This window comes from Nicotiana tomentosiformis, chromosome 11 (genome assembly GCF_000390325.3).
Source record: "Nicotiana tomentosiformis chromosome 11, ASM39032v3, whole genome shotgun sequence".
NCBI lineage: Eukaryota > Viridiplantae > Streptophyta > Magnoliopsida > Solanales > Solanaceae > Nicotiana > Nicotiana tomentosiformis.
This window is the reverse complement of record NC_090822.1, coordinates 110,015,554-110,030,827: the sequence shown is the minus strand read 5'-3', so window position 1 is coordinate 110,030,827 and position 15,274 is coordinate 110,015,554. Positions and strand designations below refer to the sequence as shown.

Genomic DNA, 15,274 nt, shown 5'->3' with positions numbered 1-15,274 from the left:
TTCTTCACCAAATCAATAAGGCTTTGGAGTATAGAGCATATATATCTCGATACCGGCTCATATCGACTAGCAACCGACGAGGGTTTCTCGACCTTAAAGTCAGAATCGATAACACATCCCCCGAAAACAAGTTCTTCGAGGCATGGCTCCACCACCAATTTCTTACCGGCCTGCCGAGATGAGGAAGCAGCCTCTTTCTGAGGAACAATTTTAGATATCTTGGCCATCTAAATTTTCAAGAACAAAGAAGATGGGAAATTGAAATATTTTTTGACGAAGAACAAGCAAAGAAATTCTTAAAGCAGGAAATAGAGAACTTTGGAGGAAGCGAAGAACTGTGAAGGTTAGAATGAGAAGAGTTGAAGGTAAAGGTTTAAAATAATGAAGAAGGGGGCTATTTATAGATTTCGCAATGACGGTTCAAAATCGGCAGTGGCCGACCATCGACTGATACACATTTAATGACTTGGTAATTGAACCGACATGATATTTGTCACATACGTCATAATCGGGCTCGATGCAGACGTCAGTGTATCTAGTCAGAGGTTGAAAAATCATATTGTTTCTCTCCACATTCATTCCGAGATACGAGGGGACTATCTGTATACGGTCAAAAAACCGAGTTTTCCCTTTGTGTGACTAATCGAGATTAGGGCATAATGGACCGAGATTCGTCATTGTAGTATCGAGCTATGATGTGAAGTCGGGCTGCTGAGTTCGAGCCCTAGAAACTGACTAAGGTCGGGATCAGCCAAGATCGACATCGAGCCCAGATAGAGGTCGAGTAAACACAGACCGATCAAGATCGGGATCGGCCTAGAATAAGATCGAGCCCAGATAGAGGTCGAGCAAATAGAAGCCGATCACGATCGAGAGCTGCCGAGCTCGGGCTCGAGCCAAGGGACAAAAGAGCCGTTATAGCCGCATTTGAAGAGAGAATCTCGACGGAAATCAACAAAAAACCAATTAACTAGTCTATCATGGGATCCCCACTATGTGTTTTTAATTATATCCAAAGTAGAATTCTTTCACTATATGAAGAGTGGCTATCATTTTTGTAAGGGGGACTCAATTTATTTGTCATTCACAAATTCATTCATATATTTATACACTCTCATATTCAGAAATCATTGAGATTTACATAGCATCTAGCTAATATTATCCTTTTTTGGACTTTGGACATTGGTTCATCTTGTTCGCTTATAAATCATTCTCTACTCAATTTGGTTTTGTATTCACTCCTTTTTACAGTCAATATTCGATATATTTCTACTTATTTTTTCGATTTGTACCAAGTTATATCACATATCCTTAGAACTACGTATAAATTCAACTCTATCCGTTTTTCGGGTAAACCCTATATGCTATGATTCAGTCATTTGAAAAGAAAACTATAAAGAAGAGGGCTCAATGTATCGACATGGAATATATTCATCTCGAATATTCATTGATCGTAACGATAACTCTTTACTCTGACAAGTCTTGAAGTTCTATCTGTCATAATGTAATGTTAGGGAATATAATGTAATGTTATATAGCGAGAATTAGTCGATATCTATGTTGTTAAGAGACAACAAATACATGATAGAATAGTTGAGGTGTACACAAACTTGTCCCGTCATCTTCATCATAAAGAAAAATATTGCTCCGACATAGCCATGCATAAACCTTGGACAAGGTCGAATTGAGTAAAATATGATGCAGTGGTAGTAAGATCTAGAGTATCGGTAAAGTCCGCGTACATACTACCCTCCGCATACCACACTTGTGAGATTTTACTGGATTGTTTATTATTGTTGTTGATCGTAAGGTCTGAAAATAGTTCAGAAGAGATTTCGTGTTTCCCAGCAGGCTCAAAATAAATATTAAAAACATATCTCTATATTTGAATTATCTCATAAAAATTACAAGTAAATATTTATATGTAAGTTGATACCTTAAAATAGATAGACGTGAATAATCTGTTGAAACAAATTACTTAAATAATTTTACCCAATAAATGCATAAACTTTTAACTAATTCATCCATATAAAAGGTTTTGAGGATTTCTTGAAATTCTTTGAAAATGTCTTCTTGTACGTTTCCATTCATAGTTTAGTTTCAATCATTTTACTCCTCCTTTTTGAGGAAATAGACAGCACCAAACATCTGTCTAATGATATTTGCCTTCCGCTGCCAAATGGCACCAAAACACTATTGATTAATAATAGTGGATTTTGAGCCCTGAATGTTATTTTCTTTGATCGGAAGGAAAAACAAAATAGAAACAGTTCAACTATCTAACATGAATACGCAAATTAAGGGAGAGTACAACGACCGAAAAAGATATGAGATATTTTGGAAGTGCAAAGTTTATTTAGAAGAGGAAAACGAGCCAAGAAATAATACTTCCTCCTATCCATAATAGGTGTTTGACCTATGACATATACTTAATAAAATACTAATTCCTAAAATATTAAATATTCTAATTAAATAATCCTTAATTAAAATTTATTTTAACTTGACACATTGAGATATATAAATAAGGACAAATTTAAAAATATAAAATTAATTTCTTCTTGATTACGTAAAATGACACTTATTTTGATCCAAAAAATAAAATCAAAAGGGGAGTACTCATTATAAACAGGAGAGAGTAATATTTTTTTACAAGCATTATATTGCGATGGTTGGATTTTCCCTTTCCCTTTTCTTCTTCTCCCTTCTTTCTCTCCCCTATACCTCGTCTCTTCTATCTCGTCCCCCTATTTTCTGGCGCACTGACCTAGCCTAGTGGTGGCGGCGGAGGAGACTATTTTCCAGAAAGCCTCGGGCGAAGCGGGCGGGAACTTCTAAAATATAGATGCTGTGGACAACACCTTTCTCAGCGCTCGTTGTGACTTCAGGTTCTATTGTTCTTGCTTAAAATTTGCTATTTGTTAATATTGGACTCGTGTGAGTTGGTACCTCCTGCTTTCTAATTTTTCTTTGTTGTGTTAGTTAAATTGTTGTCAACTTAGTTCATATTAGTTTATTCACCGTATTAGTGTGCCTGTAGTTGCAACTTGTCTTCTTCTGGTTTGGTCTGTTATATTGTGCGTGATAGTGATTCCCCTTACTCTGCCGTAGGTATAGTGGTTGTGGTCTGGGATAGTAGAGTGAGGTCATGTCCTCGGAGGAACGGGGGGTGGGACGGGAGGTAGGGCAGGGGTTAGGGGTGGGGTGGGAGGCAAGGGAGGTAGAGGGAACAAAGGTGTCTATATGTTGAGAATTGGGTCATGGAACGTAGGTATATTGACGGGTAAGTCTATAGAGTTGGCTAAGATCCTCCAGAAGATGAGAGTCAATATAGCGTGTGTCCAAGAGACTAGGTGGGTAGGGTCGAGGGCGAAGGACGCGGACGGGTATAAACTTTGGTAGTCAGGAGTCCAGAAAGGTAAGAATGGAGTGGGCATCTTGGTGGATAGGGAACTCAGAGAGTCTGTGGTCGATGTTAGACGAGTGAATGATAGATTGATGATTATTAAGTTGGTGGTTGGAGAGTGCACCCTAAATGTCGTTAGCGCCTATGCGCCGCATGTGGGCCTAGATGAGGAGGTTAAACGATGCTTCTGGGAGGGGTTAGATGAAATTGTGCGTCAGGTTCTGCCTACTGAGAAGCTATTCATATGAGGGGATTTCAATGGGCATATTGGGTCGACTGCAGGTGGTTATGGCGAGGTGCATGGATGCTTCGGTTTTGGGGAGAAGAACGGAGGACGTACATCATTGTTGGACTTCGCTAAGGCTTTTGGGTTAGTGATTGTGAACTCTAGCTTTCCAAAGAGGGAGAGGCATTTGGTTACTTTTCAAAATGCGGTGGCGAAGACTCAGATTGACTATCTTCTCCTCATGAGAGGTGACAAAGGAATGTACAAGGATTGCAAGGTGATTCCGAGTGAGATACTCGCGACGCAACATAGGCTCTTGGTGATGGACGTTGGTATTATGTTAAAGAGGAGGAAAAAGTCTACTCGAAGAAGTCTGAGAATCAGGTGGGGAGCCTTAACTAAGGATAAAACCCAAGAGTTAGAAGGGCGGTTGTCGGCTATAGGAGCTTGGAGGAGCAATGGTGACGCGAGCACTATGTGGTCAGCGACAGCAGACTGTATTAGGGAGGTTGCGAGAGAGGTGTTAAGAGTCTCGATGGGCGTCTCTGGTGGGCACAAAGGAGACTGGTGGTGGAATGAAGTGGTTCAAGGTAAAGTGGAAGCTAAGAAGGTGGCGTACCTAAAGTTAGTAGGGAGCATAGATGAGGAGGAGAGGTGAGCGTGCATGGAGAGGTATAAGAAAGCTAGGAAGGAGGCTAAGCTGGCGGTCACAAAGGCTAAGACTGCTGCATATGGTCGTATGTAAGAGGAACTGGGGAAAAAAGGCGGGGAGAAGAAGTTATTCCGGCTGGCCAAGTTGAGAGAGAGGAAGGCTCGGGATTTAGACCAAGTGAGATGCATCAAGGACGAAGATGGTAGAGTATTAATGGAAGATGCCCAGATTAAGAGGAGATGGCAGACTTACTTTCATAAACTTCTGAATGAAGAAGGGAATCGGGATATTGTGCTAGGTGAATTGGAGCATTCCGAGAGTCACCGTGACTTTGGGTACTGCAGGCGTATCGAGGTTGATGAGGTTGTAGGAGCTATGCGTAAGATGAGTAGGAGCAGAGCGACCAGGATAGACGAGATTCCAGTGGAATTTTGGAAGTGTGTGGGGAGAGCAGGTTTGGAGTGGTTGACTAGGTTGTTTAATGTTATTTTTAAGGCGAAGAGGATGTTAGATGAGTGGAGGTGGAGTACGGTGGTCCCATTGTATAAGAACAAAGGTGATATCCAGAGTTGTAACAATTATAGGGGTATCAAATTACTGAGTCATACCATGAAAGTGTGGGAGAGGGTGGTTGAAGTGAGGGTAAGGATGACAGTATCTGTATCCGACAACCAGTTCGGGTTTATGCCGGGTCGTTCGACTACAGAAGCTATACACATTGTTAGGAGGTTGGTAGAACTGTACAGAGAGAGGAAGAAGGATCTGCACATAGTCTTTATTGACCTAGAGAAAGCGTATGACAAGATTTCTAGAGAAGTTCTCTGGAGATGCCTGGAGGCAAAAGGTGTATCGGTTCCCTACATTATGGCAATTAAGGACATGTATGATGGGGCTAAGACTCAGGTTAGGACTGTAGGAGGCGAATCTGAGCAGTTTTCGGCTGTAATGGGGTTACACCAAGCTTCTGCGCTTAGTCCATTGTTATTCGCTCTCGTGATCGACGCGTTAACACACCATATTCAAGAGGAGGTGCCATGGTTCATGCTATTTGCCGATGACATAGTTCTGATTGATGAGTCGCGAGCCGGTGTTAACGAGAGGCTAGAGGTTTGGAGACAGGCTCTTGAGTCTAAGGGTTTCAAGTTGAGCGGGACGAAGACGGAATACCTGGAGTGTAAATTCAGCACTGAGCCAGGGGAAGTGGGCGTGGATGTGAGGCTTGAATCACAGGTCATCCCGAGTAGAGGCAGCTTCAAGTACCTTGGTTCGGTTATCCAGGGGGGAGGGGAGATCGACGATGATGTCACACACCGTATTGGGGTAGGATGGATGAAGTGGAGGTTAGCATCTGGAGTCCTGTGTGACAAGAGAGTGCCGCCAATACTCAAAGGTAAGTTCTATAAAGTGATGGTTAGACCAGCCATGTTGTATGGGGCTGAGTATTGGCCCGTTAAGAACTCACATATCCAACAGATGAAAGTAGCAGAAATGAGGATGTTGAGGTAGATGTGCGGGCACACTAGGATAGATAATATTAGGAATGATGTTATTCGGGAGAAGGTGCACGTGGCTTCCATTGATGACAAAATGCGGGAAGCGAGGCTTAGATGGTTAGAACATGTTCAAAGGAGAAGCCCAGATGCTCCGCTACGGAGGTGTGAGCGGCTGGTTGTGGAGGGCACGAGAAGAGGTAGAGGGCGGCCTAAGAAGTATTGGGGAGAGGTGACCAGACAGGATATGGCGAGGCTCCAGATTTCCAAGGAAATGACACTTGATAGGAAGATATGGAGGTCAAGTATTAGAGTTGTAGGTTAGGATGTAGTTGAGTCTTGACTTACTTCGTACCATTGTAGGACTTTCCACGTAGGGTTTTTGTCTAGGGTAGCTAGTGACAATATTGTGTTTTACTACTTCGCTTTTCAGTGCATGTCCTATTTACTAGCTATCGTTTTTGCTTTGCATCTTTCTTCTGCATTTCATGGTGTTCCTATTTTTTCTATGATTGTTGTGGTGATACTAATGCTGTCTCCTCTTGTCTTTTTGTTTTCTTGAGCCGAGGGTCTTTCGGAAATAGCCTCTCTACTCCTTTGGGGTAGGGGTAAGGTATGCGTACACACTACCCTCCCCAGACCCCATTAGTGGGATTCTACTGGGTGGTTGTTGTTGTATATTGCGATGGTAGAAAAGAGCATTAAAAATATGATTGATAAATTAGTTTGATAGAGTAAACATTGAATCAAAATGTACAGTTTAAATACTTTAATGGATCAAAATATTTGATAATTATTTACCCTCAAAATCGGATGACAATTGAATTTGTATGTGATTTTAAGGATACGTGGACTAACTAAAAACAAATCGATAAATTAGAATGCAATTGAAATAAATAATAATAAAGTAAATGAAAACTACGCGAATTGAACAGTCTTAGCCTTGGAAAGTTAATCACCCTCGAGCCAGGTACATTTCGACCGATGTCAAGATACAGAAGAACAATAGCTTAAAGAGAAATAATAATAATAATATATTTTTTGGGGTGCGTGTTACAATGTGTTCAATCAATTATTAGACCCCCCTTTATATATAGTAGAGGAGTCCTACTTCAAGTACAATTCTATAAAAGGTAAAAATACCTTGATTTGCTGATTGCCGATTCCTTACTGATACTCGTCGAGATTCCCGCCGTAATATCTGCCCGGTCACGGATATTTCGGTTCTCTATTGGTTATGCTAACAATAATTTTTCGAGCTCGCTCAGGGTTAGGGTCAACTCCGGGGTCTCGAACTCAATGTTCTCGAAGGCAGGTGTTCTGACCCCAGGTTCTAGCCCGGTGTGACTCGGGGCCGATCTTCAATCCTGCATTGTCATGTCTCGAGCCTGTCCTTTCATGTCAAAGGCGAACTCATACTCGACCGTATACAGATAGTCCTCTCGGTTTTTGGAGAGTAGACGACGAGAAACGACATGATCTTCTGATTCTTTCTTCGACACCGCGCAACATAAACGATAAAACGGTCGAAACGTCTCGTCAGTCAAGTCTTAATGGCATTAAATGTTTGTCAGTAGGTCGGCCAATCCTGGATGCGAACCGTCATTGAAAAACTATAAATACCCCCTCATTTGCTCATTCAAACTTTTACATTCAAACTTTGTGCCCTCGTACCTTAACAATCTTAATACTTTCAGGCACTTATATTTCGGTTATTTGAGATCTTTTTATAAGAACTTTTTGTCCGTCTTCATCCCAAACCATCAAGTGTACTCTTTTAACTTCCTCTTTTTCCTTCTTTTCCCTTCTACCTCGCGGCCCGCTACCGAAGAGACCGTTTTGCGTACTATTGTCGAGGAACCAGTATCGGAACCTCCTCTGAAAATGTTCATCCGGGTAGGGGGTTGCCCGATCAATGCTGATTTTAAGGTTGAAACCCCCCATCCGTACCAGGCCGGTGCGATTCAAAAGGGATAGTAACTGGGTTGACAAACATGTGGTGGTTCCCGAACCAGACGAAGCCATCACCACCCACATCGAGGAATTTTTAAGTGTTTACACTTATCCCTTTACGCTGGGCCCCTTGGACCCAGTTATCATCGACTTTTGCAAAAGATACGAGGTAACCCTCGGTCAAATTCACCCTTCTTTATGGAGGACCGTAATCCTCCTTCGTTTCTTTATATGCAAGATCAAAGGGTGCCCTTGCACTATCGACCACCTCATGCGTTTATACAGTCCCCGAATCTACCGTGGGGACTGATCAAGCTCGCCCGTCGGGCCAGTATAGCCCCGTTCTCGAGTATCAATGAAGATATGGGTCAAGGTTGTCTAGGCCATTTCGTCCGAGTGAGGGCCTTATACTTGATCCCGACTGAGCACATGCTTTCCCTAAGAAGTGGAACATGTCACGTAAGTATAATTTTGCTCCCAAAATTTAATTGATCGCTTTTTTCCTTCCTTCTTATCGGTGTTTTGTGGTAGTGCAGCTGTTGCTCGCGTCCCGAATGCAGTTCCTTGACTCAAGGAGTGGGTCGAGGGCATCGTATTACAAAGGCCTTATTCCAAGCGTTTGTGGCGCGAGCTTTCAAAGGGCCGATGGAGGCCCGTTCGCACGGTGAGATCTCTTTCATGAGTAATATTTGGTTTCCCTTTTGCATCATTAAGTCCTTACTTGTTTTGTTTCCTTTTGCAGGTTTATCCAAGGATATCGAAATGAGGCCCCCGTACGGTAGCGATGATTTCCCCACCGAGTCCCCTACTCCGAGACAGGGTGAAGAGAAGAGAAGAAAAAGGTCCCTGATTTCTTCGAGTTCGGAGAAGAAGAAGCCAAGGAGAAGGCTAGTGCGTAAATCCAAAGAAAGCACCAGCGCTTGAGAACCATCTTCAAGTTCTCTCTATCGGCTGAGGGATGAATCCGAAGAAGAACAAGAAAAAGAAGCCTTCAATTTGGTAGCCCGAGTGTCGTCACGACTCGAAGGGCAAGGGGCATCCACACCGGAGGGAGATTAGGCCGATCTGCCTCAAGTTAGGGAGGCCGACGAGGAGGCCATGGCCGAAGCTTCTCGGGATGTGAGCGATGCCCCAAAGGAAGCACACAGTGTGATCGACATCACCGAGTCGCCTTCATTCACTAAGTCCATGTACAACGAGGCTCAGACGGTGAAGGAACGTCCCAATGAGGGGATGACCCCTTTCGTGGCTTTTTTGATGGCCTAGATTCTACTGCCACGGAGGACGTCACCGGGTTAGCTGACATGGAGATGTCGAAGAAAAGTCCGTCTTCGGGAACTAGCAGGTCTTCTTCACGCCCGAAGCTGGTCAAACGGTTTCCAGCTCCGAGTGTGGATCCCGACCGGAAGCGGTCGATCGTCATCTTAATTGCGGAGGATGCCCGGATCCTTTCCGCCCCCGTAGGGGTAGCCAGATACCTTCGGTGTTTGGTGATCGAGGGAGACCAAGCTAATATGCACGAGGTAGACGTGACCTTCCTGTTCAATGAAGCACAACATATGCTAAATCGGGTAACTTCAAATATCTCTTGATGATTTCAATTTATACTTAGACTAATTTATAGATAATCCTAATATTTTTCTTTGAATATGCTGGCCTCGGTGCTTCATCATCAAACCTTTCTCCGATATCGGGATGAGCTAAACATGCTTGAGGCCGAGGTATGAGGGCTCAGCGAGAAGAGAGATTCTTATAAACTTCTGAGAGAGCAACGTGAGGTCAGGATAAGAGCCTCCAAGCTGAGCTGGAGATGGCTCGGAAGGAGCATGCCAACTTGGTTGAGCAGGTAAAAATATTTGAGGTTAGTGACGATGATCTAGGTTCGGTGACTAACGGTCGGAATCTGCAGGTCCAATAAAAAATCAATCGGATCGACCAACTTCGAATTGAGATGGATGTTGTCAAGGCCGAGACCGACGAATGGAGAGGCATTATGGACCGCCTGGCCTCGAAAAATGAGACTCCTCGGGCGTAATTGGCTGAGGCTGAGGCTAAGCTTCGAGCGACAAAGAAAAAAGTCGAGGTGCAGGCCAAAAGGGTTGAGGAGATCTAGTCTCAGCTAAGTGTAGTCGTCTCTGATCTAGGAAATTTTGCCAAGGAGATAGAAACGGCCAAGTCGGTGGTCGTTATTGTTAAAGATATTGCCGACGAAATGGTGGCCCAATATAAGGCCGATGTGAGGCGGCCCAGACACGAATGAAAGTTATCGTCGAGCATGCGAGGCGACAATCCCAAAGGGAAGCCCTCGAGGAAATTCATGCTCGGGGTTTTGACTTGTCGGCCAAAATCGAGAGTGCTAAGGGGCTCGAAGGCGAGGACAATAGGTTTTCTTATCCCGAGGAGGACTTCTAAGGTTCGAGCGGATTCGAGGGTGGAAGAAACTCTGAAGACCTCGACGACGAGGCGGGCTCCGGTGAAGACCGGGTCGTTTAAGTGCTTTGTACATTTTTTATATTTTTGTACTTTTTGTAAAGGCCATTTGGCCATTGTAAAGACTGTATATATAATATAAGGCTTGTGTTTTCCTTCGATAGTCTCTGAGTTTTGTTGTATAATTTTCTTTATTATTTATATTTTTAAAGATCGAAATGCCTTAACATGAACTAGTTAGGTCATGTTCGGAGATTCGAAAAGGCCTTGCCTTTGACATTATTTTTTCTAAGGCATCGTGGGGGTTCGGTATGACCAGGACATTTCCCCAATGTACTTATAATCTTTTAGATTATAGTTTGCCTAGGGTAGCCTTTATAACCGGTTTAGAAAATTTTAAAGGTTTTGTTTTTTATTATGGGTCACGGACGTCTCCGAGTTGTTTTAATATGGTCGTAGCCATTTTAGTTTGGGTGTTGCCCAATGGGCTTTCCACCTCGAGTTATCCTGGCTTGCGTAAGATAACAGTCCCCGAATGGGGATGGCCGTAGCCTTTAACTTTCGGGCGCTACCTAATAGGTCTTGTACCCCCGGGTTCTGATAGCCCGAGCCGTCCGAGTTTGTTTTTGGACGGTAATCACTGATTGGGAGTGATCGCTTGAACCTGGATAAAGGTGTCCCTTGGGCTCTATACCTTTAGGGGATCGAATGTAGTAAATTCTTTAAGAGGAAATAAAAAAGCGAAATTCTTAAGGGACACGATGTTTATCCTCAAGGTAGAAACTTCTTTTGATTCTTGTGCGTAATAGATACACATGTGTACAAATTTTGTGCCAGGGCTCGAGCAGTCTACGCAGCCACGGTCCATTTGCCCGTTTAGCCCTTATAGTAAATCCTATCGATCGAGCCGAGACCATTCCATTATAAAATTTCTTTCCTTGCTAAAGTCGTTATCCGAGGGTAATGCCTCCCAATGTTCGGGGCCGATCGTAGAGTGGCCTCGAATATTATTGTCGTGATCTTAGATACCGGTTCGTAACTAGACTTCAATTCTAAGTTAGCACGATTTAGTGTTGCCTCGTTAAAAACCTTGCCGGAAAACCCATTTGGGACAAAACCGGTTCAAGGGAAAAAAAGTGAAACGCGTGCTTTCAGGCCTAAAGATTGTATCGTACTTTGATGATTGCCTGCAAGTGTTAGTTCGGAACGCAAATAAATAAAAAGAAAAGAATGGGGTCGTACCTTAACAGTAGTATCGCTTTAAGTGAGCTATGTTCCAGTTTTTTGGTAGTTGCTCACCGTTCATTGTTCTGAGTTTGTACGATCCTTTACCGGTGATCTCGATAATTTGATAAGGGCCTTCCCAGTTTGGTCCCAACTTTCCTTCATTCTAGTTCCTGTTATTTAGCTTGACCTTCATCAACACCAAGTCCCCTATATTGAAATGTCGAAGGTTGGTCCTTCGATTGTAATATCTATCGATTCGCTATTTTTGGGCGGCCAACTAGACAAGGGATACTTCGCGCCTATCATCTAATAGATCTAGGCTCGTATTCATAGCGTCGTTGTTTGATTCCTTGGTTGCATATAGGAACCCAAGACTTGGTTCTCCGACTTCTACCGGTATCGGAGCTTCGACACCGTAAACCAATGAGAACAGGGTGGCCCTGGTACTGGACTTCGATGTCGTACAATATGCCCATAAGAACAAGATTTCCTTCCATTTTCCTTTGGCGTTAGTCAACCTCTTTTTGAGGTTTTGGATTATGGTTTTGTTGGTCGATTCTGTTTGTCTGTTCCCACTAGGGTGGTAGGGTGTCGATAGGATCCTTTTGATCTTATGATCTTCGAGAAACTTGCTTACTTTGCTGCCGATAAATTATTTCCTGTTGTCGCATATGATCTCGACCGTCATTCCGAACCGGCATATAATGTGGTCCCAAATGAAATCGATGACTTCTTTCTCTCTGACCTTATCGTATGCCTGGAGTTCCGCTGTCAGCGGGGGGCGTGGAAAGTATACCTTTGCCTGAGCTTGAGGTTGGAGTTGGCGGATCATCTGTGGAAGTTGCGGGTACCGTATTGAGAGATGAGTCATAGTTCTCGAGACTGGTTGACGTTTCTTCGTCGGCTGAGGGGAGAGATAAGGGTGTTACCGAGGACAGCTATGCAACCGGCTCCAACAATGATGCTGAGGAGGTGCAGATGCTGGGCGAGGGGTCCATCCGGGTGGAAGTAAGGTTGGAAGGGTCCACTCGCACCATCGTGATCCCTATGGACCGGGACCTGCTGGTGAACACGGAAGACGTGGTTCCTTCCTTAGGTCCTCTTTGCTCCAATGCGGAGGGCAGGACCCTCAAGACGTTGAACAATGTCGCTCTATCGACGGGCATAGCCGGCCTCGCCCTTAGGGTAAATTTTCTGACCTTTCTAGTTTTCGTGCCTTGCACACTATTTTTTTTTGATCGACTGATTTTCTTCCTCTTTTTCTTTTTTCTTTTCAGACCATTATCTTGGAGATTGAGATTGCTCGCCGAGAGGAGAGGCATAAAATCATTTTCAAGAAGATGGAGAGGACGTACCATGAATACCGCAACAAACATCGCGAGATCTGTAGGCAATTTGCGAGAATGGCAACTTCCAAGCTATCAGGGACGAGCAGAAGCAGAATGATGATGAGTTAGTGAGGGTCATCAGTAAGTGCAACATCCTTGAATGGGCGTTGAGTTTCAAAGAAGAGGAGCTCGAGGTGAGAAGGGGAGTTGAGGCCCAATGTGCGGACCTTCAGGCCCAAGTGATCTCTCTGCAGGCCGAGCTCGAGCAATGTTTGGTCAGGGCCGATGCCTTGAGTGGTGAGGTCGCCGAGAAGACAACCGACTTGGAGAAGGCCGAGTTGGCTCGGCTGGCGGCTTCGACAAAAGTGGAGGCTTTGGAGGCTGTGATCCGCATTCTTCGATCTGAGAGGGCAAACGATTTGGAGATGGCTAAACTCAGAAAAGAGCGGCTCGATGAGCGGATAGGGGAGCTAGAAATAGAGGTTTCCAGCCTTTGCGACCAAGTCACCGTTCTCGAGACCGAGAAGGCGCAATTATCGGCTCAGTCATCCTCCTCTCACACTTCTTATTTCCCTGATGTTCCGTGGGATTTATATGAAAAGTTGATCCACGCTGAGGCCCAGCTAGATATATTTAAAAGTTTGATGACGGCGGGGAAATTTCTTGAAGCCGACGTTGAGGATGCCCGTACTAAGGCGCGTGCTGCTCGAGTCGCTTACGGCTATGACACTGCTACCCCAGAGGAAGATGTGGATGGGATTGAGCAGGACACCTGGTACAAGGATGAGTATCCCGATGGCAACAACGATGGTGGAGATGGTGCTGCTGGGTCAGGTGGCGAGTAATTCTTCTTCTTTTTGTTTGTAAATTTTGTGTATACTTTTGCGGGTGTCTGTATTAGCCCTTGTAAGGAATATATTTGAAGTATGAAATGTTATTTTCTTCTATTCGGGCATGTATGCTTCTTTCTTTTGTTCTGCTATTTGGCCGCTTTAGTCGTAGAAGCTTAGTTTATATGTGTTGAACGAGGTCGAACATCGAATTGAGTTTTGGTTATGGTCGGGGGCCAGTAAGTGTTAATTCGAACGAGGTCGAATCAATTAATTCAAGCGAGGTCGAATGTAACTTAAACATAACAATGGACGGGGTCCGTATGGGTTTTAATTCGAACGAGGTCGAATGTAAACCGTAGTTTATTCGAGCAGGGTCGAATGCAACTTAAACTTAACCATGGCCGGGGGCCGTATGGGTGTTAATTCGAACGAGGTCGAAATGTAACCCGTAGTTAATTCGAGCGAGGTCAAATGTAACTTAAACTTAACCATGGCCGGGGATATATGGGTGTTAATTCGAACGAGGTCGAAATGTAACCCGTAGTTAATTCAAGCGAGGTCGAATGTAACTTAAACTTAACCATGGCCGGGAGCCGTATGGGTGTTAATTCGAACGAGGTCAAAATATAACCCGTAGTTAATTTGAGCCAGGTCGAATGTAACTTAAATTTAACCATGGCCGGGGGACGAGTAAGTATTGAGGCAACGTTGCTCTAGCGGAAACTTAGGCGAACATAAATTTGTGTTTTGCTCATATATTTGGAGAAATTTACATGTTTTTCGGGCTGGCATTCCAGTCCCAGTCCCTGTTGGTACTTCGAGCACAAGTCCCAGTCCGGACCTTGACGCATTAGAAGTGCCGTCGGTGTACAAAATCCATAAATCTTGTGTTTGTGAGGAAGCGTGGGCGGCTTCTTTTTCTGCTTCAGGCATTATTTTTGCACTGAAGTCGGCAAGGACTTGTGATTTTATCATCGTCCACGGTTGATATATGATATCATGCTCACTTAACTCTATGACCCACTTGGTTAACCTGTCCAATATCTCGGGCTTATGAAAAATACTCCTCAAGGGGAAGGTTGTGATAACCGAGATGGGATGGCATTGAAAGTAGGGTCTAAGCTTTCATGAAGCTACGACCAAGTCCAGGGCAAATTTTTTGAGGTGGGGGTACCTCATCTCGGTGTTGATTAAAGTTTTGCTAATGTAATATATGGGAGATTGTGCACCTTTATCTTCTCGGATCAAGACTTCACTCACCGCTACTTTAGATATGGTAAGGTAGACTAGAAGACGTTCATCGGGTTCTGCTTTGGACAGCAGCGACAGTGATGGTAGATAAGCCTTTAACTCTTTCAGGGCTTGAATGCACTCGGAAGTCCACTGGAGGCCATTGTCCTTCTTGAGTACGCCAAAAAACTTATGGCATATGTCAGACGATCGTGAGATGAATCTCGACAGGGCGGCGATGCAGTCGGTCAGCCTCTAAACATGTTTTTTGCTGGTTAAGTGCTATGGTATTCCTTATATGGCTTTGATTTGGTTGGGGTTGACCTCGATGCCTCTTTGTGATACTAGGAAGCCCAAGAATGTTTTTGAGGTCATGCCGAATGCACACTTTTTTAGGATTCAGCTTCATCCCATACTGCCTGAGTATGTCGAAGGCTTCTTTCAGGTGGTCGATACGATTTTCTTTCCTTTTGGATTTGACCAACATATCATCTATGTAGAT

At 44.0% G+C, this 15,274-nt stretch overlaps 1 protein-coding gene across 1 annotated transcript; it reads left to right on the top strand.

The window, feature by feature from the left end:
• The first annotated feature begins 3,568 nt into the window (after positions 1-3,568).
• On the top strand, positions 3,569-4,287 carry LOC138902014 (uncharacterized). The gene is made up of 2 exons (XM_070189818.1): positions 3,569-3,599; positions 3,686-4,287. The coding sequence occupies exons 1-2, from the start codon at positions 3,569-3,571 to the stop codon at positions 4,285-4,287; spliced, it is 633 nt and encodes a 210-aa protein (XP_070045919.1).
• Positions 4,288-15,274: the final 10,987 nt, after the last annotated feature.